General features: G+C 45.0%; 1 protein-coding gene across 1 annotated transcript in view; it reads left to right on the top strand.

The window, feature by feature from the left end:
* Positions 1 to 22,499, top strand: part of SPTBN5 (spectrin beta, non-erythrocytic 5) — a 197,486-nt gene that overhangs the window by 11,769 nt on the left and 163,218 nt on the right. The window contains 12 exon segments of the mRNA XM_083166063.1: positions 356 to 987; positions 2,664 to 2,802; positions 4,260 to 4,492; positions 7,493 to 7,646; positions 8,847 to 9,047; positions 12,269 to 12,475; positions 12,924 to 13,115; positions 14,516 to 14,668; positions 17,876 to 18,006; positions 18,500 to 18,742; positions 20,369 to 20,656; positions 20,744 to 20,978. Of these exon segments, the coding sequence (XP_083022189.1) occupies positions 356 to 987; positions 2,664 to 2,802; positions 4,260 to 4,492; positions 7,493 to 7,646; positions 8,847 to 9,047; positions 12,269 to 12,475; positions 12,924 to 13,115; positions 14,516 to 14,668; positions 17,876 to 18,006; positions 18,500 to 18,742; positions 20,369 to 20,656; positions 20,744 to 20,978 (2,808 nt within the window).

Genomic DNA, 22,499 nt, shown 5'->3' with positions numbered 1-22,499 from the left:
AAAGTGGTTGACCTAAAGGGACAATTTAAGAGCATTAACAGGGAGTGGCACCAGCGTTGCTACTATTGTGGCCAGTCTGCATACCCATAGGTCTACCATTACAGTTGATCAATCCATAGGGCGTCTTTTTTTCGTTTCAGGGTGGTGGATTCACTTGCTAACATTAGCAATTCTGTAGCCTAGAAAATCCTGATTTCTAAAGCATGTGTATGCAAACATGAATCAGGCCCAAAGTAACACCAATCAGAATATACATGTAGCCAAGAAAATAATAATTCAATGGTATAAAGAAAGTGGGGTTTTTTTTGTTCAAGCTTCAGAGTTTACTAACTTCGTCATTTTAATATCTACCCAGATTATGTCTTTGGTTCTTGACATTGAGGGTCTGACAGACCAATATGAGACCATGATGTCTGACCTGCTACAGTGGATCCAACAGAAGGTGGTGGAGATGAATGACCGGCATTTCCCTAACTCCATAAATGGGATGCTGCAGCTTTTGGCCAACTTTAAAACCTACCGAACAGTTGAGAAACCACCAAAATACCAAGAGAGAGGCTTAATTGAGGCCCATTTTTTCAACATCCGAACCAAGCTACAGGGTAACAACTTACGGCCATACTTTCCACCGGACGGTTGGTCATTGAGTGATGTAGAGAAGTATTGGACCATTCTGGAGAAAGCTGAACATGAGCGGGAGAAAGCTCTACAGATGGAGATGCTTCGGTTGGAACGTTTGGAACAGTTGGCTCAGATGTTCCAGAAAAAGGCCTTTCTTAGAGGGTCCTACCTGCGGGAAATGAGACAAGTCATTGAGCGTCAAGACTTCAAACCCAACAATATCACCCAAGTGCAAGCTGCTACCAAGAAGCTGGAGGCTATTGAGGCTGACGTGTTACCGCGTGAACAGCGTTTCAAGGCACTGGCAGAGATGGCGGATGTTTTAGAAAAAGAGAACTATCACAAAAAGGGAGAAATACTAACTAAGTATGTTTTAAGTACCAGGCTGTTATTTTACCTTTTTATGTTAAAAATGCAATAATCAAACTCAAATTACCTAATCTACTGTCCCCATATACTGTATGCAAGTTTTTAGTGGAGATGTTGCCAATAGCAACCAATGAGATTGTAGCTGTTATCTTCTAAAATATACTAGATACATAAGTAGAATCCAATTGGTTGCTACGGGCAACATCTCCACTTCTAAAAAAACAGCACTTATTACATATACCACTGGCAGTGGCGTAGCTACAAATTCTTCTACCCCCTGCCAAAAAAAATGAATATGCACGGGGCGGGACCCGCTCATGCGATATTCACTGCACTGGGTCCCCGCTCATTAGATATGTACAGGGCAGGACCAGCTCAGCACTCACTGCTGCCTGGATCGGCTGTCAGTTCAGCCAGCGGCACCCACCACAGACCCTGCTGACGCCGCTCCCCCAAGTCACTGCGGGGTCTGCCACATATGTAGCTATGCCACTGACCACTGGAACTTTTATCTGTTTGCATACAGAAATACAAATCTAGAAATAACTTTGAGAGCACATATTTTTCCAGTGGAGGCCTCTGGAGAGCCCAGGACAGATTCCCTCTCTGCCACAGGTTTAATTGAATCTGTGTATTTTTGCTGAGAACAGGTCTTTTATCAGGCAATCCAATTGGATAGCCCAATAAAAAAATGTCAAAGCATCGGGAAAATTACTGAAGTTTCTGATGTTTTAACAGGGGTAACTGAATACCCCCATAATGCATATGGTCCACAGTAATCTTGGTCATTCTTCAGTTTGGGACTGGGGCAATGAATCATGATTGTGTGTTTCATTTTTTTTTCCTTTGGGGGCAATGGGGGTGACACAATATGAATGTTATATTCTGAGGTGGGTAGACTTCACGGGGCTCTAAGCAAGACACCGATTTGGGCCCCCTTTCCTCAAACAATCCATAACTCTATATTTTCTGTCATGATTTGTACCCCTTTATATCATTTGTCATTTGTACGCCATTATACCCCCCCCCCTTCCTAAATCACCTCTTTTGTCAGACACCTCAACACCCTCCCCATCTCCTGCTGACAATGTACAGGGACACTGGCCCAATAGTACCCCCCTTCTTTGCTACAATTAAAAGGCACCTCAGCACTCAGCCCCTATACCACCTACTCCCATTACTCCCATCCCCCCTTGACAATGTATAGGCAGTTCAGCAAGCCTACAATCCTCTCGCCAACAATGCAAAGGAAACATTGGCAGAGATATTCGCTCCCATGCCCCCCCCCCCCCCCCCCCTTCCCAGCACGCTTACAGATTGCTGGAGCCTGGCTAGCCTAGAATTATTCGGCAAAGAAAAATCAGTGTATGTTGGTATCTGGAGCAGCTACTTCATGGGAGGTATTTCCCCCCTGAGCTCACCTAAGGACACCCGCAGAATGGTTTGGCCCCAGTCAAACTCCCTACCTGCCACTGTCCCAGCAGCGGAAGGCTGAATTGTGGTTACAACTGAATTTTGAGAATCCTGTGACTGATTTCTATCCGGAATCCCAGGATTATAAAAGTGTTGCGGGATTGTTTTCCCTACTTGTTTGTGAACAATTTGTTGAAAGGACTTTATAATATATGCTCTGACAGCTGATAATCTGCGTGCATTCATTGTCTTCCGTACAGACAGCAACATTTATCCCAGGACTGGCATGAACTCATCAAATTAATGAAAACTCACAAAGATTCCTTGGGAGACAATCAACAGATCCTGATCCTACTAAGAGATATAGATAGTGTGGTTGATGATTTGAAATCTATGCAGGTGATTACACAATACAGTACAGTATGTGCTGGGGAATTATGTACATGGGTGTGTCCATTTTGCAGGGATTTGTGAAATGCAATCTGGCTGTATACTAGTAACTAGGTTATATCACTAGGCACTCTGTGGGCTGAACCAATACTGAAGAGCAATCATCTAATGATTTCAGTGTACTGGTTCTACTGGATTCATAGGCACCAGGATTGGCTCAGCTCACAAACACCTTCCTGCAATGTGCGCAGGACAAAGCTGGGCTTTATGAGAGCTTGACCTTAACACTGGCGGCATCCATTTTGTGAGCTGCACCACTATGCAGCCCATCCATTTACTAGGAACCAGTGCAAACACAGACCTACTGTCATGATAAATTGGTTCCCAGTAAAAGTATAACCTTTTTATTTTGTAGGCTGAGTATTCATTCAGCCTTCAAAATGGATGCCTCCACTGTGGTGGTTCTGTGGGTTCCATGACCAGCTCTTTCTTGCTTGTGCCATTGGAGATCACAGTACTGTGGACATTTGCCCTCTTCCCTGCTGATAATCAGATGGCCATGCGAATCCGCAGCCCAGAGATCAGGTCTGAATGAGCCCCAATGTTCGATGGAATAAGGACCAAGTGCATGAAAAGGCAGCATGCTGGAGCCATGTTTTCTGTTGGGTTCTCTAGTCATGCTGGGCATCCAATCACTAGGCCATGATGGAAGAGTCTATGAGATTCCATGCATCTTACACACAGCCCTCTACAGCACATCTGCTCTATGGAAACTTTAGAGAGGGAACCACCTCAGCCCAGGATTTCTTCAGGACTTGCCCACTTACTCATAAAATGTACTTCCCAATGAAATGACCTAGAAAAAGGGATTCTAGGGGAGTAAAGCTTCTAAAAATGAAAAGAGATGATGTTGCCCATAACAACCACTCAAATTATTTCTATCATTCTCTATCTCTCTTATCATTTGTAGAAGCTTTAGTTCATATAACCCATCAGTCTGTGGGGTCTCTTATTGATCTTATTGATTGACAGTTTGTTCTACTTTGTGTCACGTAAGGGAGTACAGCCCATGGGATAGGAAGGGTGCCGGACAGTTTCCAGACAGTCGGGATCCCGACAGTCATTACCCCGACGTCGGGATCCCGACAGTCAAAACCCCGACACTCGGGGTCCTGACGGCCACCTACTATTCTCCCTCGTGGGGGTCCACGACCCCATAGAGGGAGAATAGAATAGGTGGCGAGCGTAGCAAGTGGCTTTTTTGCGCTTGCGCTGCTGTCTGAGTCCAACCAGTCGGGATCCCGATGTCGGGCTAATGACTGTCGGGATCCTGACTGTCGGAACCATATACCACACCCGGATAGGAAGTACCGTCAATCAGTGTCTGCCCTACTGATGGCGTCCCACAATTAAATAAACACTATAAGTATTTGAATTAATTTATTTTACATTTTGCTTACATTTAGGAACTAGTTGGCTCAAATGAGTTTGGGAAACAGCTCCCGGAGGTGGAGTACTTTCTTCAGGACCAAAACTTAATCGAGTCACAAATTCTGTCGTATGGTGAGAGAGTGAGGAACATTTTGGCCAGAGCAGAAGACATCCCCATTAGCAAAGTCGGCAACATTGATGTTCTCAACAACAAAGTACAGAATTTACATCAGCTGTATCAAAATCTGGTGACTCTCTGCAGAACCCGGTAAGTGGCCTTTTCTCATCGGACACAAAGCTCTGACGGTCACAGAGTAATACGGCAATTAGCTATATTGCAGGGTTCAGTATTACCGGTAACTTTTATACCAGCAAGGTGTAAATACTGCTGGTCCAAAAATCCAGATGGGTACATAATACGGACAGATGAAAGACCGACACGCAATAGACCGACATGATCATAATGCTAAACATTTTAAAACGACGACACAGTTATAATGTTAAAATGGACACCATAGAAGTGTCCAGCGTCCGCTTGCATCGCTCGGGACACTATTATGTTCTCCCTTTATGCCCCTTGGGATAGTAAAGTATGAAGAAGTCAGTTTTTTATTTGTATTATTTGTGTCAATATTTTGGCTGTTGTCATTGTGGCTCGTCAGTGTTTTGATTGTCGGTATTTTGATTGTCGGTGTTCTGTACCTGTCCGGATTTTGTCCCTCTGCATTTGGTCGTGGGGATTTTGTCAATCGGTATTTCATCTGTTGGCAACTTAACTACATACCACAGTGCAGTGTTAGATTATTATTATTATTCTCAGTTAATTCAAATACTGTTATCTGCAGCTACATATTTTAAGATCAATGTCAGCAGTTACTAATTAGTTAGAATTTTATATATTTAGATATTTTATTATACTATTAGTTGTTACTATAATTTATTACAGCATTTGGGGGTATTCAATCCCAGATTCCAAATGTCCCGACAGTTGGAATCCTGTCCATTTCCGGCGGCTTTTGACAGTTCATCAACAGACGGTATTCAATGTACAGACTGTCGAGTGTTGGAAAGTTCATAAATTGTCGGAAACGAACGCGGATTGGCGGAAAACGGCCATGAATTTGTCAATCCGCAACCGTTTCCGACAAAACAGATCCGACTTAAATAAAAGTTGGATCTGACCGCCTTCAATGCTGTCGGTAACGGCAGCATTTAATAGGTTAGTGCCGATATTTCCCCTTCTGGGAAATATCGGCACAGACTGAATACCCCTTTAGCTGTTACAATAAGCAGTACTAATTAGTATTCTAGTTAAATGAGACCACAACAAAATGATCATCAATGGTCTAAATTATTGTCATGGAGCCCCCATACCTTTTAAAGGTCCTGACTGCACATGTGCTGTGTCCCTACCGTCGGACCATCGGGTTAGCATACAAGTCTACGCCAGTCCCACAATCCAGTTTGGCAATCATAGCTTCTAAAAAAGTGATGTTGCCCATAGCAACCAATCAGATTCTGTCTATCATTTTCTAGGATGCAATAGAGAAATGATAGACAGAATCTCATTGGGCGCTATTGGTAACATCAACTCATTTTTGTGAAGCTTTAGCAAAATTACACCTACAGTACAGTAGGAGTCAAATTCTGTTTTTTTCTTTTGTGGTTTAAGACGTTTGATTTTAAAAGGGCAATAATATTAAATAAGAAATATGTCTAATGTTGCCCCTTTAAATCCAGCGGTCTCAACCACTGTAGAGGCAGCGGCTTTGAAAAAAAGTTGCTTTGTAAGTTGACCCCTTTGGGGTAGGAGGCTTCCTGCGTCAGCGCTTGAGTCTGTATAGCAGCTTGTATATGTTCTAATAAAATTTGTAGCACAAGTGTTCCCAGGATGATGATAAAGTCATATGTCTAAGTAACGTAGCACAAGAAATGTTAATGGAGTTGGGATTGCACCTCCCCAGGGTTATAGTCAGCAAAGTGCAAAGGTGCCCATCCACTAGTGCAGGGGTGACGAACCAATCAGAAGTAGAAGCCCAAAATTATGTTATGTAAGACAAAGAGCTGATACCATGCAGAAAATTGATATGCCCTAGCTCCCATAAGACCACACCCCATTTTTATATGGGTTGTGGCCTAGCTGGCACAAGGCCATGCCCATTTTTGCGCCTTTGGAATGTCATTTGTGGGAGCATGACCTTGTCAAACCGCAGCTTTTTGTTAGGCTGGGGGTGAGACAAGCACATTGAAAATGCACAATTTACATAATCTTCCCAATACAAAAAAACTTTATTACCTTTTTGCTTTGCTGTTTTTTTTTTATTTTTTAATCCTTGTACAGATCAATGTACAGAACATTGAACACATCAATGTTTTAATTTCACTTGTTTCAGTGTTGAAAAAAATGACTCACAAAGGTAATTAGACAGCCTCCATACCCGCTCTACTATGTAACCGCACTCCTGATCTGCTGTCCAGCCGCGGACGCTTCCACTCTGCTGTCCAGCCGATGCACCCAGCCTCTCACCCCTCCCGCTCTCTGTTCCCGCTCTCTAAAGCTGGGTATAGCTTGCTCCTCCCACGACATGATGTCATGACATCACGCCGAGCACACAACAAAGTAGCACACAATCAGAGGAGACTTGGGGCAGTGCTGCTGGTGCAGGAGACATCTCATTAAGAAAAGAGCCATAGGTTGGCCACTCCTGCACTAGTGGGAGGTATCACATGTGATACCCCGTCAATTTACCCGGCAGCTCCCGGGCAGCTGGACCACATACAATACGTTGTATGCGGTCCTTTTGCATATGCGATCCGAGTCATGGCTGCATGATCTGATAGTTCCTTGTGGCAGCCATGACGTTCCCCGGCTCTGATCCGCCTGGGACCGCGCATCGGATCGGAGCTAAAACACATTTGATTTCACACTTTTCATCCGATTCCTTGGTCCAATGCATTATAATTGGATGAAAAGGGCTCAAATCGCTCTTGTGGATGGGCACCTTAGCCCAGTTTGGGAGATAGGCACATAAGGCCTTATTCTGAGCAAGACACCTCCACTGTTGCCTTCTGATACAGCTGCGTTTGCGTTAGCTTACTTTCTCAGGCTAAAGCCAGAATCTGCCGGTGGTGGACAAAAATCCAGTGTCCAGAGAACGTATCTAGGGAAGATGTGTGTGCTTTGTAAACTGTACTGTAGATATAAAATACTTTTGCCTTATCATAAGAATGTAACAATCTGAGCACATAAACCTGTCATTCATTCCAGGCGGTTGCGGCTAGAGGAAACACTGAAGCTCTACCAGTTTTTCCGAGACTGCGGAGAGGAAGAGTCTTGGATCCATGAGAAGTGGCAGGTGTTGAGGCTGGCCGATCCTGGCAGAGATCTCAGCTATATCAACTCATCTATCGCAAAACAGGAGGTACAAATAAAGATTAGCATTTCTTTAACAAAGTATTATTTTATTATTTTTTTAATTGTGGATAACATTGTGCATAAATGTCTGTTTAATTTGCTTATTCTTGCAAGAACATATCCATCAAATTAAGTATTACTGCTATAGTGTCACTGATTGGCTGATAGCAGACCTCCCATACTCTCCATCCATCAATTTGGAAAAGGAGCAACTGGCCATGACTGTAGGTTTGTGACCACACCCACTGGAGGGCATTTCTAGTACACAGTTGAGTGTGACCATGCCCGGATGGGTGGGGAGTCTAGGGTTAGGCTGCCCCACTTATTGTAGGGCTAGGCTGCCCTAAATGTGCCGCACCCTATTATTCTTTTTGGGAGATAGTTCTCAACTTTTTCACTGAGACGTGCTGTCTCAATCAGGATGGCAGGACTGTCCCATCTAAACTGAGACTTCTGGGAAGAATGTGACACTGAATAAATTATAAATTTGAATTTGTGACTGGCTGCTGTGCAAGGCACTAGAGCGTCTATGTACTAAGACTTGAAAAAAGAGAAAGTGCAGAGAAATAAAGCAGCAGCCAAAGAGCTCCTAACCAGTATCATAGAGAGGGGGGGTGGGTACTTTTTACCTGGGCCCGGGTCTGCTGGAGGGGTCCTGCTCCACCCTCTCCCATTGCAGGGAGCCGGGCAGTTAGTGAGAGATGACAGGCTGCTGCCGCAGCACAGCCTCTCTCCCCTGCTCAACACGTCAGTGACGTATGCTGAGCTGGGGAGAGAGACAGGTGCAGCTGCAGCCTGTTTGCTCTCTCCCTCAAGTTAAATTAATTTTTTACGGCAGCAAGGTCACTGGAGGCCTTGCCTGGTGGCCACTTCCCCTTCATTTTACCGGGGCCCGGCCGACCTGTCAGCACTCCGCTCCTAACCACCATGCAACAGGCTGGATTTTAAAAATTACCGGAACTGATTGACTTTCCACTTATCTCTCCCCAAGCCTTAGTACCTAGATCCCTGAAAAGTTATATTGACTATGCAGAGTGATTCGAGGGGAGATGTACTGTATCAAACCTTCTAAAGGCACAAGTGGAGAAGTTGCTTCTAACAACCAATCAGTTTCTACCTATTTAACATTTAAATGAGTTTGCAGACATTTGAATGGTCAGGCAGTCATGCAATTCGTTATCCTCTGTTCTTATTGTCACTGTATTAGGCTTTAGAAGCAGAAATCTATTCCCACCAATCAATTCTAGCCAAGGTGGTGCGGAATGGGAAGGAACTGTGCCAGCAGAGTCACACAGATCAGGCAACAATCCAGCAAATGATCAACAATATCCAGAAGAAGTGGCTGGAGCTTCAGGAGGAAGTGAAGAGAAGTAAACTCCGCCTGGAGGTGGCAGCGCTGATCAAGCAGGTATAATTATCATTTCTCAGGCAATCAAAACCTGGGAACAGACTTGTATTATCAATGGACCTCACAGCACAGTGGCCGAGGTTCCAGGGGCGGATTGGAAATAGACCTTGCAAGGAATATTCCCCATAGGCCAAGGCACCTGTGAGACCACTTGCGGGGCCATTGATAATTCTCTGGTCTCCCACACTAACAACCTTTGCCGGTCACAGAGCAGAGTCCCCTATGCTGCAAATACTTATCTTAGACGGGCACCCATCTATAGCCATTATGAAAGGAAGGAAGCACTGCTGAATTTGAAAAGACTGACCTGATGCTGATTGACTGAGGGAATTCAGCCAATCAGCATACGGCCTGTCTTTTCAAATTCAGCAGCGCTTCCGGTACTTGGTAGTTTCACGGCGGCAGTTACATAGTCAGCGTAGTGTCCCTGTCAGAATCAGCGTAGTGTTCCCACGGCCAGTGTAGTTAGCGTAGTCAGCGTCCCTGTCCGAACCAGCGTAGTGTTCCCGCGGCCAGCGTAGTTATCATAATCAGCATTGTGTTCCTACAGCCGCAGCCAGCGTATTCCGTATGTTTGAAGCTAGCTGGAGCTTACTTAGTCAGCGTAGTCAGTCAGCATTACACAGTAAGCGTGTAGTCAGCGTAGTCATTACGTTCGTGGCTAGCCGGAGCTTATGTAGTTAGCACAGTTAACACGTGTCATCATTATTGTTTAAGATGGATGACATGACAAGTGTTCCTGAAACACCCCCACTATCCATGGCAGCCCGAAGTGTGGCGAGCGGACGCGGTAAGCGTCCTCCCGACCTGTTCATACCCCCCACTATCCATGTCGGCGTGGAGTTGATTTGATAAAGTGTGGTGAGCACAGCGAGCCACTGAGCCCGAAGCATGGCAAGCGCAGCATGCCCCACGGGGGGATGCGTGTTATTTGACTTGTATTCCGTGTCCCCTCGCTGTGCTCGCTATACTTCTGGCTCGGTGGCTTGCTGCGCTTGCCTCACTTTAGAAAATCAACTCCACGCCAACGTGGATAGTGGGAGTATAAACAGGTCGGGAGGAGGTGTAACGTGTCTCCTCGCGGGGCTCGCTGCGCTCACCATGCTTCAGGCTGGCATGGATAGTGGGGGTTTGAAAAGGAGGCATTTGCCAATATGTAACATGGAGCACTGGCAAATGCGTCCTTTATTGTGCATGAGGTGCCCTTGCGCCCGCACCCCCCTTTGTGCATGAGAATCTCGTGCTACCGAACTCCTAACCCCGTCTCCCTGAAGCGGACACGGGCAGGGGTGCAGTACCCTGCCGCAAGAATTACTGAGACGTATAAGCGTCTGAGACGCTTGTGCGTCTCAGGTGGATGGATCGTCTCTCTGCCAGCTCCCGCATGATCGCCTCTCCGCCGGCATCCGCCAGCGCAGGGGATCTGGCGGTTACCGGCGCTTTGTGAGAGGTGCTCACTAGGCTTGCCGGGGACAGAGCTGCAGATTGCCAGGGACAGTATGGTGACTACGTTGCCTGATAGGGACACTACGCAGGGCTTCCACGAAGGACACTTACCTGACGCTAGGCAGCCGTTGGGCTACGCTGACAACATAGCTTAGCCTACGCTGAAAACATAGCGTAGCCTGTCACCGTGAAACTACACAAGTACCACGCTTCCCGCCAGCCACCTGGCAAATAGTGCTACAAGCTGCCAGCCACTGCTGCCCGGATCCCCTCTGCCTGGACGGCGCTGGCCGGACCCCGCTGCTGGGAGCTTGTAGCGCTATTTGTTGGGCGGCGGGCGTAAAGCGCTGCTGAATTTGAAAAGACTAGGTGGACGCTGATTGGTTGAATTCTCTCAGCCAATCAGCATCCGGACAGTCTTTTCAAATTCAGCAGCGCTTTCTTCCCGCCCACCAAATAGCGCTACAAGCTTGCAGCCACCGCTGCCCGCCACCTCAGCAGCTCCTTGGGGCAGTGCCTTCTTCCCTATTCCCTATTAGAATCTGGGCAGCGTGAGAGCTCATACTGCGCCTGCTGTCAGCACAACAAATACTGTAGGTGTGTGCTGCTACTGCTGAGGGGGGGGGGGACGACGACGACGACGACAACAATAACCCTCTTCCCTCGACTTTAGAGTTTTTTTTTTTTCACCCCCTCCTAAACATATTGGGGGCATGGGCTAACCGTGGGCAGTGAACATGCCTCCCGCGATTAGGCCACCTCCCCAAAATGTTACCGGGGCACGGCATACCTCTCGTTGGCCCTGCTAATGACCGTTGGAATCCCGGCGGTCAGAGCGCCATCCAGCACCCGATAGAGGCCAGAGCTAAGGTTACACACCCTCCCTGAAAATGGGCACGCCGGTGTTTTACTCCTAAACTTAGTCTCAATTATATTTGAAATGATTTATGAATGCGTCTTTATTATGTGTAATTTTATAGTAAATATCATATGCAAGACCTAGTTAGCTATTTGTCATAGCTTTGGGCCAGGAGAAGGTTGGAAAAGAAAATGTGAGCAGCCTTAATATGTATAACATGGCAAATTACATCTTGAAGCCCCTGTGTAGGATTCAATTACCTGTCTGGTAAAGTGCCCAGTAGTGTTCTATTAGAGCCCCATGATCAATCCTCGAGCAGCCCAACGGCACTTTTGTATTTACTGATTTCTTCCTGGTTCTGGGTCCCTTTGGAGATGGAACTAGAAACCAGCGTTTACGCCTGTCTTGGTTCTGCACCATAATGACTTTCCTAACTTCTCGGACATTATGGAAGATTAGATTATTATGATTTACAGTAGGACCTGTTACTATAGATTTGTGAATGTTAACACCTTTCGCTATTGGTTCAATAGGTTGGGTCCTGTGTGATAGAAGCAGACATTCAATCCCGGGTCCCGACTGTCGGTAGGTCCCGACAGTTGGGACCCTGGCCCATTTTCCGTGCGCTCGCCAGTTTAACAGCAAGCGGGATTCAACCTCCTGCCTGCCGATTGTCAAAAAGAGGGCGTGTCTGCAAAACCGGCCATGGATTGTCGAGATCCGGCCGTGATCTCGACAATCGACTGCTTTTAAAGTCTGGCCCCTTCTGACGAGATGCCGCTTCAATGCTGTTGGGAAAGACAGCATAGAATAGGCACCCACCACTATTTCCCCTGACGGCAGGGGTTTAATACCCCCATAGCATGTCTTACCGTTTCCTTTACTAACATTTGAATATTATTCTACTTTCTTGCAGTATTTTGCTGATGCTAATGAAGCAGATTCATGGCTGAGAGAACACCTACCTCTTCTCACCAGTGAGGACTATGGGAAAGACGAGTCCAGTGCTGAAGCCATACTGCAACGACACCTACGGCTTGAAAAAGAGATTGCAGCCTATGGCATAGAAGTGATGCGACTCGGAGACCAGGCTCAGGCAGTAGCTAACAAAGCACCTGTGATTGTATGTCACTATTCGTCATTTGTGTCGTACTGTAGACAATAATAGAATAATAGCAAATAACCCATTAGGCTCCATATCTGCGGACCGAGCATATATTCAGTTGGTTGCTATAGAGTGAAGATACCAAACTGATGGTGTTATTTCTTATTTATACTTTTGAATGATAGATTTTTTATGATAACGTTATGTACTGCTGAAAGGTTTCACAGGGAAGTTTGACAATGGTGGGAGGGCTGCTTCAGGCATCAGACAAGAGGTTTATATATAGCTGGGTTAAATGGACGGCGCCGTATAAATTAGAAAGTAATTTTTTTAAATGCTGGAGAATGCGGGAGTTGTGCCGTGGACGGAGGTGGAATTGGGATCTTATATAGTTGTGATCTAGCCGGTGTTTCCTATGTAGGCAAAACACATCCAATATAGATTTCCTGTTCTCTAATCTTCCTAGCAGCAGGAGAAGCAGCCAGTGATTGTGATGACCACGCAGGAGAGGAGCAGGCCACTAAATAGAGGATACACGCCTGTGACCCATTCACAGATGGATGAACCCAAACTAGAGCTTCAGATAACCCAGGAGAACATTCGAGCTTCGCAGAACGATATAGAAGCCTCCTATGAGAACCTCCAGCAATTGGCTCAGGTGACTAATTTATATCTCTCCAACCCCCATCCGGGTGGTCTGCATATATTAAATGGGTCACTCATAAAGACTGACAAGACAGAGTTACAAGAGGCTGGTGTGGCTAATACGGGTGTGGTGTAGGGTTCTGACAGTCGGGATCCTGACTGGCCGGACTCAGACAGCATGGTGAGCACAACGAAGCCCCTTGCGGGCTCGCTGCACTCGCCATGCTGCAGGCATGGTGGCTCGCTTCACTCGCCACCTATTCTATTCTCACTCTATGGAGGTCGTGGACCCCCACGAGGTTGAATAGCTGGTAACCGACGGGACCCCGAGTGTCTGTGTTTTAACAGTCGGGATCCCGACGTCGGGTAAATGACTGTTGGGATCCCGACTGTCAGGACCCCGTCCGGCACCCGGCTAATACTACTGGGTCTCTTGTTTGCTCATTTACCCTGCAGATGTCATCTGGGTATGGCTGGTTTCACACACTCCGGCTCCTGCCGGACGGTGAAATCCCGCACGGCCAGGGAGCCGTGCCGCACACAGTACTTTATCATGGAGGGGATGGCCACAGCCCGGCAGCCGTCCCTTCCAGTGGTGGGATCCGGCTGCAGCCGTGCGGCCGGGCCGTGGCCGTCCCGTGTGAATGGACAAAATAGTGTCCATTCACAATTAATGTGTGCGGCACGGCTCCCTGGCCGTGCGGGATTTCACCGTCCGGCAGGAGCCGGAGTGTGTGAAACCAGCCTATCTGTTCGATGGATCATGATGTCTCTCGACCATATTATGGTTGACCACGCTTAGTCAAACCTGTCTAGTTAGACGCCTAAAGAATGTTGAATGCATCTAGATAGACCGTAATGGAAGTTAGAGCGCGGGTGCGTGGTCGACTGGCACATGTTCAACATAAATTTTTCACGGTTTTCTTTGTGCCAATTGTCACAGGTCGACTTGGTTCATACTTTACTATCCAAGTGGACATAGAGTGAGATTATAATAGTGTGCGCTCGCCATGCTAGGGGACACTGTGCACATATATAGTGTCCACAGGGACCCCTGTGCCATTCCGCACCCAAAAAATGTGAAAAACTCAGGTCGACCATGGGACCGTCAGCCACTTCCATTACCATCAATCTAGAGGCGTTGACTATCTTTAGGGGTCTAACTAGATGGGTTAGACTAAGGTTGTTCTTGATCTAGACATTGTCAATCCACGATACCATAACCATCATCTGTTGGACACTTACATTAAAATTGGTTGCATGTTTTTTTATAATTGGCTGAGCGATTAATACAATTGGCAAATAAAGGCAGCGGTTAATGCAGATGGCTGGTTCTGAGCTGTATATGGTGGATTTGTTTGCACACCTGTCTCTGCAATATCAGAAATGCGATCTGCTGTATTTGTGTTGTAGAGAAGGAAGAAAGCTTTGGAAGAAATCATCCGGCTGTATCAGTTTTATAGTGCTTGTGGGGAATTCCAGTCTTGGATGGATGACAAGGAGAAGGTCTTTCAGGCTTTTCAGCCAAACCCCGATAATGTGGAGGTCATGCAGCAAAAGTATGAGGTATGAGAGGGGGGACAAAATACAAATACACTTTTAAGAATTGAATATGTAAATGGAATATATTTTTCTAATGTAGACTTTAGATTAACTCACTTCTAAATATCTATCATTCTCCTGAAAAACAAATCGGTGGCACTCAACATCCAAAGTTACTTACTCACCTTGAAGAAGGGGCGTGCAAACCCCCAAAATGACAGATTTGCTGTGATGTTTTAATACGCATGTTGAAATTTTATTCGAAATGCCAGCGAGACAATGGGGGTTTTCAGTCCGAGATTCCCACTGTCCTGACAGTTGCAATCCTGGATGTTTTCGTTGGATCCGACACTAACCCAACAGTCAGAATTCAATGTTCCGACTGTCGAGTGTCTGAAAGTCTGTAAATTGCGAGAAACGGCTGTGGATTGTTGGACTGTTGCTTACGACAAAACAGATCCGACTTTAAATAAAGTTGGATCTGACACCCTTCAATGCTGCATTGAATAGGTGAATGCCAATATTTCCCTGTTGGTAAATATCGCCACAGATTGAATATCCACCGACATTGGTTACTGATATCCGGAGGGCACCGGGGAGTGCCGGACAACCATATTATTATATACGTATATAATTCTTCCATCTTGTATTAGAACTATTGTTTTCAATTTGCTCAATCGGTTTTCTCTGAAGCAGTGTTTTCCAAATCCAGTGCTGCTAACTCCTGTGCCCAACAGCTCATATTTTCAAAATAACTGACTATGGAAACAAATGGGAAAAATAATTACCCAAACAATTAAACTTGTCCGTGATTAAAGAAATCCTGAAAGCATGAGCTGTTTTGGAATTTGATGACTCCAGTAGCCATATGTGGGGATAATCGTGTCTTCTAACTCCGTAGTTCTCCTGCCTGCCATCCGCTAAAAATGCCAGGGTCGAAGTCGAGGAATATGAATCACTTTAGTTATTGCCGGCAAATGATCTGAAGTTAATTGATACCCCTTTCAGACATACGCAAAACTTCCGTGATTTTTCACGTGTACGCGCATAATACTGGGACTAGTGTATGTCTGAATGGCTCTACCCGGGATTTTAGTCTACTAAAATCCTGGTCCTTGTGCACCTGCAATGGACCCCGGATTTTTAAAAACCCGGGATTGTACCGGATTTATAATCCGGGGTAGTATGTCTGAAAGGGGTATCATTGAAGTTTTTGTAAAACATTTAGCCAAAAAAGAACAGGGAGCCGTGCTGGTATTTTTAGTGGATATTTTGCACATCCCTCACAGCAACGTTGGCTCCCAAAGGGTAACCTGACCTGAATATAATAACTGATGTATTTAAAAAAAAATCCCCTGGCATCAGTTATATAGTTCAACTTATTTTAACGTAGTGGAAAGTAAATGAAATAACTGAAGCCAAAAATTATATTCCTAGTAAAATAGTGAATATCTTGTCTCATCAATATTAATCTTATACTGTGACTTCCCACTTTTTTCTGATATGTCTGAGTTCTATCTAATTATACTTAATCTTTTTTTATATAAATTTGCAAAAACCTTCCAAAACCTTTTTTTTATATGTTGTCATTATGGGATATTGGCCCTTATTCTGGTTGAAGCGGTAACGGCCGCATGCGGCCGTTCCGCCGATGTTTTCGGTCTGCGCATGTGCAGAGGCCACTCTGCGCATGTGCAGCCGAAATCGCCGTACACGTATTTTGTCCGCCGCAAAGGGGGTGGATAGGGGCGTGAGGGGCTACGAAGCCTCATTTGCATATGCATACGCCCCGCGTTTCATGGGCGTTCCCATGCAAACGCGGGGCGTACGCATGCTAATGAGGCTATGACGCGTGGGTACAGGGCGGGCATCTGACATCGCCGGATGTCAGCTGCCCGCCCCCATACAAGATTTCACACGGACAAGTGTCCGTGTGGTCTTGTGTTGCGGGACCTGGTGGAGCGTGCGGCCCTGCATTCGATGTTCGGCGACCATCGAATGCAGGGGCTGCTCCCACCATGGAGGAGGCGTATCCCCGTCCACAATCATGCGGATCGCCACATGGCCGCGTACGGACGGCCGTGGCGATCCGTATGGAAGGCGGGGATTCGTCTGGTGCGGTCGGAGCCGCATATGCGGCTCCGGCCGCACCGATCAGAATAAGGGCCTATGTGTGTAGAATTTTGAGGGAAAGAATTAATTTATTCCATTTTGTAATAAAGCTGTAACATAAAAAAATTAGAAAAATTGAAGCGCTGCAAATACTTTCCAGATCCACTGCATAAGTATTGAACACATCAACCTTTTTCTCAGAAAATATATTTCTAAAAACGCTATTGTAATGAATTTTCACCAAATGTCAGCAACAACCCATGCAATCTACACATGCCTTAAAAAAAAATGGGCTTCTTTTCGCGCCCCGCACCGACCCCCATCGATCTGTGCTGCTCCACTCCTCACCTGATTTCCGGGCAGCCTCCCCTAGGCGATTAGTATGATTGCAATATGTGGCAGGGTGTACCGCAACTGCTTGGTACATCCTGCCCACGAAGAAAGGGAGGTGCAAAAAGGTATGGAAAGTCAAGACATCAGCTGTTTCAGCCCCAACTGATGGCCTATAAAAAGGTGTCTCCTTACCGAGGTGTCACACAAGAAACATCTCATGGTGGGTAAAAGCAAAGAGCTCTCTCAAGACCTTCGCTCCCTTACTGTTCCAAAACATACTGATGGCATTGGTTGCAGAAGTATTTCTAAACCTCTGATGTTCCAGTGTGGACTGTTGGGTCCATAATTCAGAAGTGGAAAGAACCTCATTTCACCATGAACCACCCACGACCAGGTGCTCCTTGCAAGATTTCTGACAGAGGAGTGAAAATAATTATTAGAAGGGTTGTCCAATAGCCAATGACCACTTGTGGAGAGCTTCAGAAAGACCTGGAATTAGGTGGTCCAATGTGGACCTAGACATTGTCTACCATTTATACCGTAACCTGGAGAACATTTCATTACAGTAGCCCCATTACAATTATATTTACTGAGAAAAACGTTGATGTGTTCAATATATATTTTGCCCGCTCCACTGTATGTATTCTCTTGAAACCATATAGAACACAGAAGTGCAGTTTTTTGTGGGTATACACACGAGATTCACTGTCATATTGTGAGTTTCATACGCAAGTTTCCTTATTCATTTTTCAAAATGGATGATCTGATTTTGATGCTTTGTTCCAGAACTTCCTGACCGATCTTGCAGCTGGGAAGGCACGTGTAGATGAAATCAACAACATGGCTGATAAACTTGTCAAAAGCGCTCCTCACAAGAAGAAAGAAATTCAGGACCACCAGAGAAATATCCAAAATAGGTATACATTCTTTATTTACATTGCTTGGGAACAGCCATATGATCCCTGGGGCATATGTAAGAATTTTACAGGTGCAGGATACCAGCCAACCGTGGATGTTTTTTAAATCGACAATCATCTACAAATTGAAACCATGGGGCAGATGTATTAAGCCTGGTGAAGAGATAAAGTGGAGATAAAGTAGAAGGTGTCAACGCACCAGCCAATCAGCTATGTTTGAAAAATGACAGGTAGGAGTTGATTGGTTGGTGCATTATCTCCATTTTATCTCTTCACCAGGCTTAATAAATAAAAAAAAGCACCTGTGATTGGATAGCATCCTGCAAACTCACACCCTATTACATATGCACCCTATATTTTATCCAGAGCCTCTTTCTAAACCACTGCTCCATGTAATCCAGATCCCTTTCCCTCCAGTGTGGCTTATTTTTTCTGTAGAGTCTGCTTTGTAGTGATAGATCCAGTTCTGAGAAATCATCTTTCTCTCACTCAGCTGGAACCATCTGGAAGTCCTGAAAGACCAGAAAGGCTCTGAGCTAATAGGTCTGGCTGATGTGAAGACCTTTCTCCAGAACTGTCAGAATATGGAATTACTTATACAGGAGAAGCTAAGAGAGATGGAGGAATCAGAGCCATCTGGTAACCTAGAATCAGAGGAACGTAAACTGAAGGCACATGAGAGAGACATCCAAGTATTGGAAAGTAAAATTGCCTATCTAAAGAGTATGGAGGAATCGTAAGTACCAGAGAACATTATATAAGTCATAGCTTTTGTATGTTTCTGTCTTTCTATTTGTTCTTCCTTTCCTGGGGTCCTTGTCTCTCTTTCCCCCATTCCGCCTTTATCTCCCAGAATCCCCCATCTCTTCAGTAGGAATGGAGTCTGGACAATAATATCATGTCATGAATGAAAGCCTATTCTTTATTTAAAAAAATTGTGGTGACATTTTCGCTTGCTCCCTTTGTCATCTCTTTCCTCAGGTGCCCAGTAATTGGTAGGCTTGCGGGAGGTTTTGTCTCTCATGCTGTGTACACACGGTGCGATTTGCACTATCGATTTTTTACTTTATAGTCCAAATCACATAGCACATGGTGCAAATAGCACCATGCTATGCAGAACCTGATCCCGATGCAGGGCTCCACGGCATCGAAATGAAATGTAGGAAGAAATGTGCCTTTCCTCCCCGCCAGGCATCGGAGGCCATTGATATCGAAACGATATCAACGGCTGCCGGATTGGCCCGTGTGGACACAATTTATAGTCTTTGAGTCAGCACACCTAATTCCATGATAAAATCATTGTTGTGTATAAAATCTGTGTGATACCTGGTGGTAAATGATGCTGAGCAACTTTGTGAGTCAGTGTAGGGGCTGCACAGAAGGGAAGGCTGACGTAATTCACCAGTTTAACAAATTATTGCTACAGAGATTGATTCATTGAGCTCATTCCCATTAGGTGCGAGTCAGCAAATGTAAATTAGTTTCATGATACACACAGACTTTGCATGAAAGTTCCAATTAGAAATGGCCATTTCCGCTAGTTTCTACAAAATGCTGCCAGGGAGAAGTGCATGACAAAGTTGGGAGACCTTATTGGACCCTCCAAAAATGTCAATTTTGTTAGCAAAAATTATATAGAAAGCTGTAAATGGGCATAAATTAAGTACTGGATGCTCTTAAAAGTGTCAAATGGCTGTTTTTTTTTTAAAGTAAATAATTATATAAAGCAAACAAATTTCATTACAAAGGAATCATGCTTGTTAATCCCACGGGTGCACCATAGCTTTCCATCTCAGTGCACAGTTTGCTGAGAATGGCACGCGGTGCATGGGAGGCGCTCGTGCATCCTAGTCTTGGCGAATGGCACACTGGCTCCATCTGTAAATTAAAAATGCAAAACAGTAGAAAACGGTGCTTTAAAGGTGACTAAATTATTTAAAAAAATAAATACTTTACTTAAATGTGTGGTTCATATTCTAATTAAAAAGTTGATTTGGGGTAATTTGAGGCCATATCTATGTTATTATTGTCCCAATTAAGCTAAATCAGATCCTCCAAATTCCCAATTAATCATCATGGAGGAGGGGGTTTGGCCAAGGGGTTTTGAAGCAAATATGGACATTTTTAACTTAGAATAAAGATTTTCCCAACATGTCCACACCCCCAGGAGGGTTGCACACAAAAAAAATTGAACTTTCACTGGAAAAAAAGTGTGAGCTTGGAATTGGATAGGACATTTTGCCATGAGAACGTCTCGCAGGACCCAACTCGCAGGTGGATTGACACAATGACTGACAGGCTGGCTAACCTGTAATGGTTTTGAGAGGTTTTGCTCATGGTGTTGAATGATACTTTCTTTCAGAATGAGAGACACAAATCCACAAGAAAGCTTAGCCATCAGGAAGCAGATTGAACAAATGGAAAAGCTTCTGGAAAAGCTAAAGCAGCAAGCTCAAGAGAAAAAGGACGTACTGCAGAAGGCCAGGGAGCAGAAGACCTTCCTGCAGGAGAGTCACAGACAGATGCTTTGGGTGCAGGACATAAAGGACAAACTAACAAGTGAGGAGATGGGCACTGACGTGGCATCTGCTGAACAGCTCCTGCGGGATCACCAATACCTTCTTAAAGAAATCCAGGGTCAGCGAGACAGGTGAGGGCCTAAACAGACCCATAAGTTCCATTAGACCAACTCTCAATTGATATAATATTTTATTGTACTAATTTTTCTTATGAATAGAACTATTGAACTCCAGCAAATGGGTCAGACTGTATTACAGTCCAGTAACAACCCAGAAGTGCGAGATTCCTTAGTGAGCCTCTCCCAGGGATACAATGACCTCAGCGATTTGTGGCTGGAGAGAAGAGTCCGGCTTGAACAGGGTCTGGAGATGCAGCAGTTTTTGAGAGAAGCCGACAGCATCAATGCCGCCATCTCAAGCCATGAAGCATTTTTGCGGGTGGATGATCTCGGGGTAAGGCAGGACTGAGCAGGGCTTCCATCATTTTTAATGTAGAAGAAGAACCCATTCATGTAGCACAGGCATGGCCAAACTGTGGCCCTCCAACTGTTGTGAAACTATACATCCCAGCATGCCTTGCCATAGTTTTAGCATTCCTTAATAGCAAAACTTTGGCAAGGTATGATGGAAATTGTAGTTTCACAACATCTGGAGGGCCATAGTTTGGTGATACCTGATCTAGACAATACAAATGTTATATCTCAAACCCGTTATGACCTTATTCCCCTTGTGCTGTTAGTTTGCGTTTCTCAAGAGTTTAGGTTATGGAAAAATTTGTGGTATAACATTGCCGTGGCACATATAGGACTCGGCCATACACACTATACTTTACAGTGCTATGTTTGATGGAGTATGCAAAATACGGTGAATTTTCTAGATCTACAATATTTGGTAGTAATGATTGAACTACTCTTGAAACTACCTCTCAGGATTACGTTATGGAAAAACTCAGTTGCACTACTACAGAGGGCACGTTTATATTTGTGCATTCATTAAGTCTGTGTTGATACTTTGTTGTCAGCGCTTGTGAAGATACTGTATATTCCAAGAACTCTACTTGTGTGTTTTATATATGTTATCACCCGAAGTCTAGAACATAAACTATTGGCCAATCTCATGCCATTGGGCTCTTTCTTAATATAGGGTATTCAATACACTAGTACTGTAGTATAATCACAAGATAAAAAAAACAATCCTTACCGAATTGACCATTCAACAAAATCAATAAAAACATGTAATTGCACATGCTTTTTGTTATTTTATCGCCCATGCTCCATTTATACCCCTTTCAGACATATGACCTAGCAATTACTTGGCATTTAGAGTACCAGGTCTTTTTGCCGGGAGCAGCCTTACACTCTTTCATACCGAGCAGCAATTTACCGGGTTAAAAAGTTCGGGTCTACAGTATGGTGGTCGACACCATTATGTCGACATGGGAAAAGGTCGACATGGTTCTAGGTCGAAAGGTCATTAGTTCGACAGGTCATTAGTTCGACTAGTGTCTAGTCTAGGTCGACAGACAAAAGGTCGACATGGGGTTTTTCACAGTTTTTTGAGCCGACATGTGCCGGCAGGCGGTATTTCATGCCCTACCATCCACTAAGGCATGGTGGGAGAATAAAATAGTGTGCCCGAAGCATCGCAAGTGCAGCAAGCCATGCGAGAGGATGCGGTGCACTTTAAACTGTGTCCATGACGACTGTGTTGACATTTGGGTCAAAAAATAGTAAAAAACCCCATGTCAACCTTTTGACTGTCGACCTAGACACTGTCGAACTAATGTCCTTTCGACCTAGAACCATGTTGACATTTTCCCAAGTCGGATAGACCTATGTTGACCTTTTCCCATGTCGACCTAATGGTTTCGACCTAATGACTGTCGACCATCATGCTGTAGACCAAATGATCCCAACCCAAAAAGTTCAACCCGGTAATTTGCTGAAGAACACAGGTATTTCTTCTGGGTGAAAG

This window comes from Crinia signifera, chromosome 12 (assembly GCF_055691185.1).
Source record: "Crinia signifera chromosome 12, ASM5569118v1, whole genome shotgun sequence".
Taxonomy (NCBI): Eukaryota; Metazoa; Chordata; class Amphibia; order Anura; family Myobatrachidae; genus Crinia; species Crinia signifera.
This window is presented reverse-complemented; position numbering and strand designations above follow the sequence as displayed.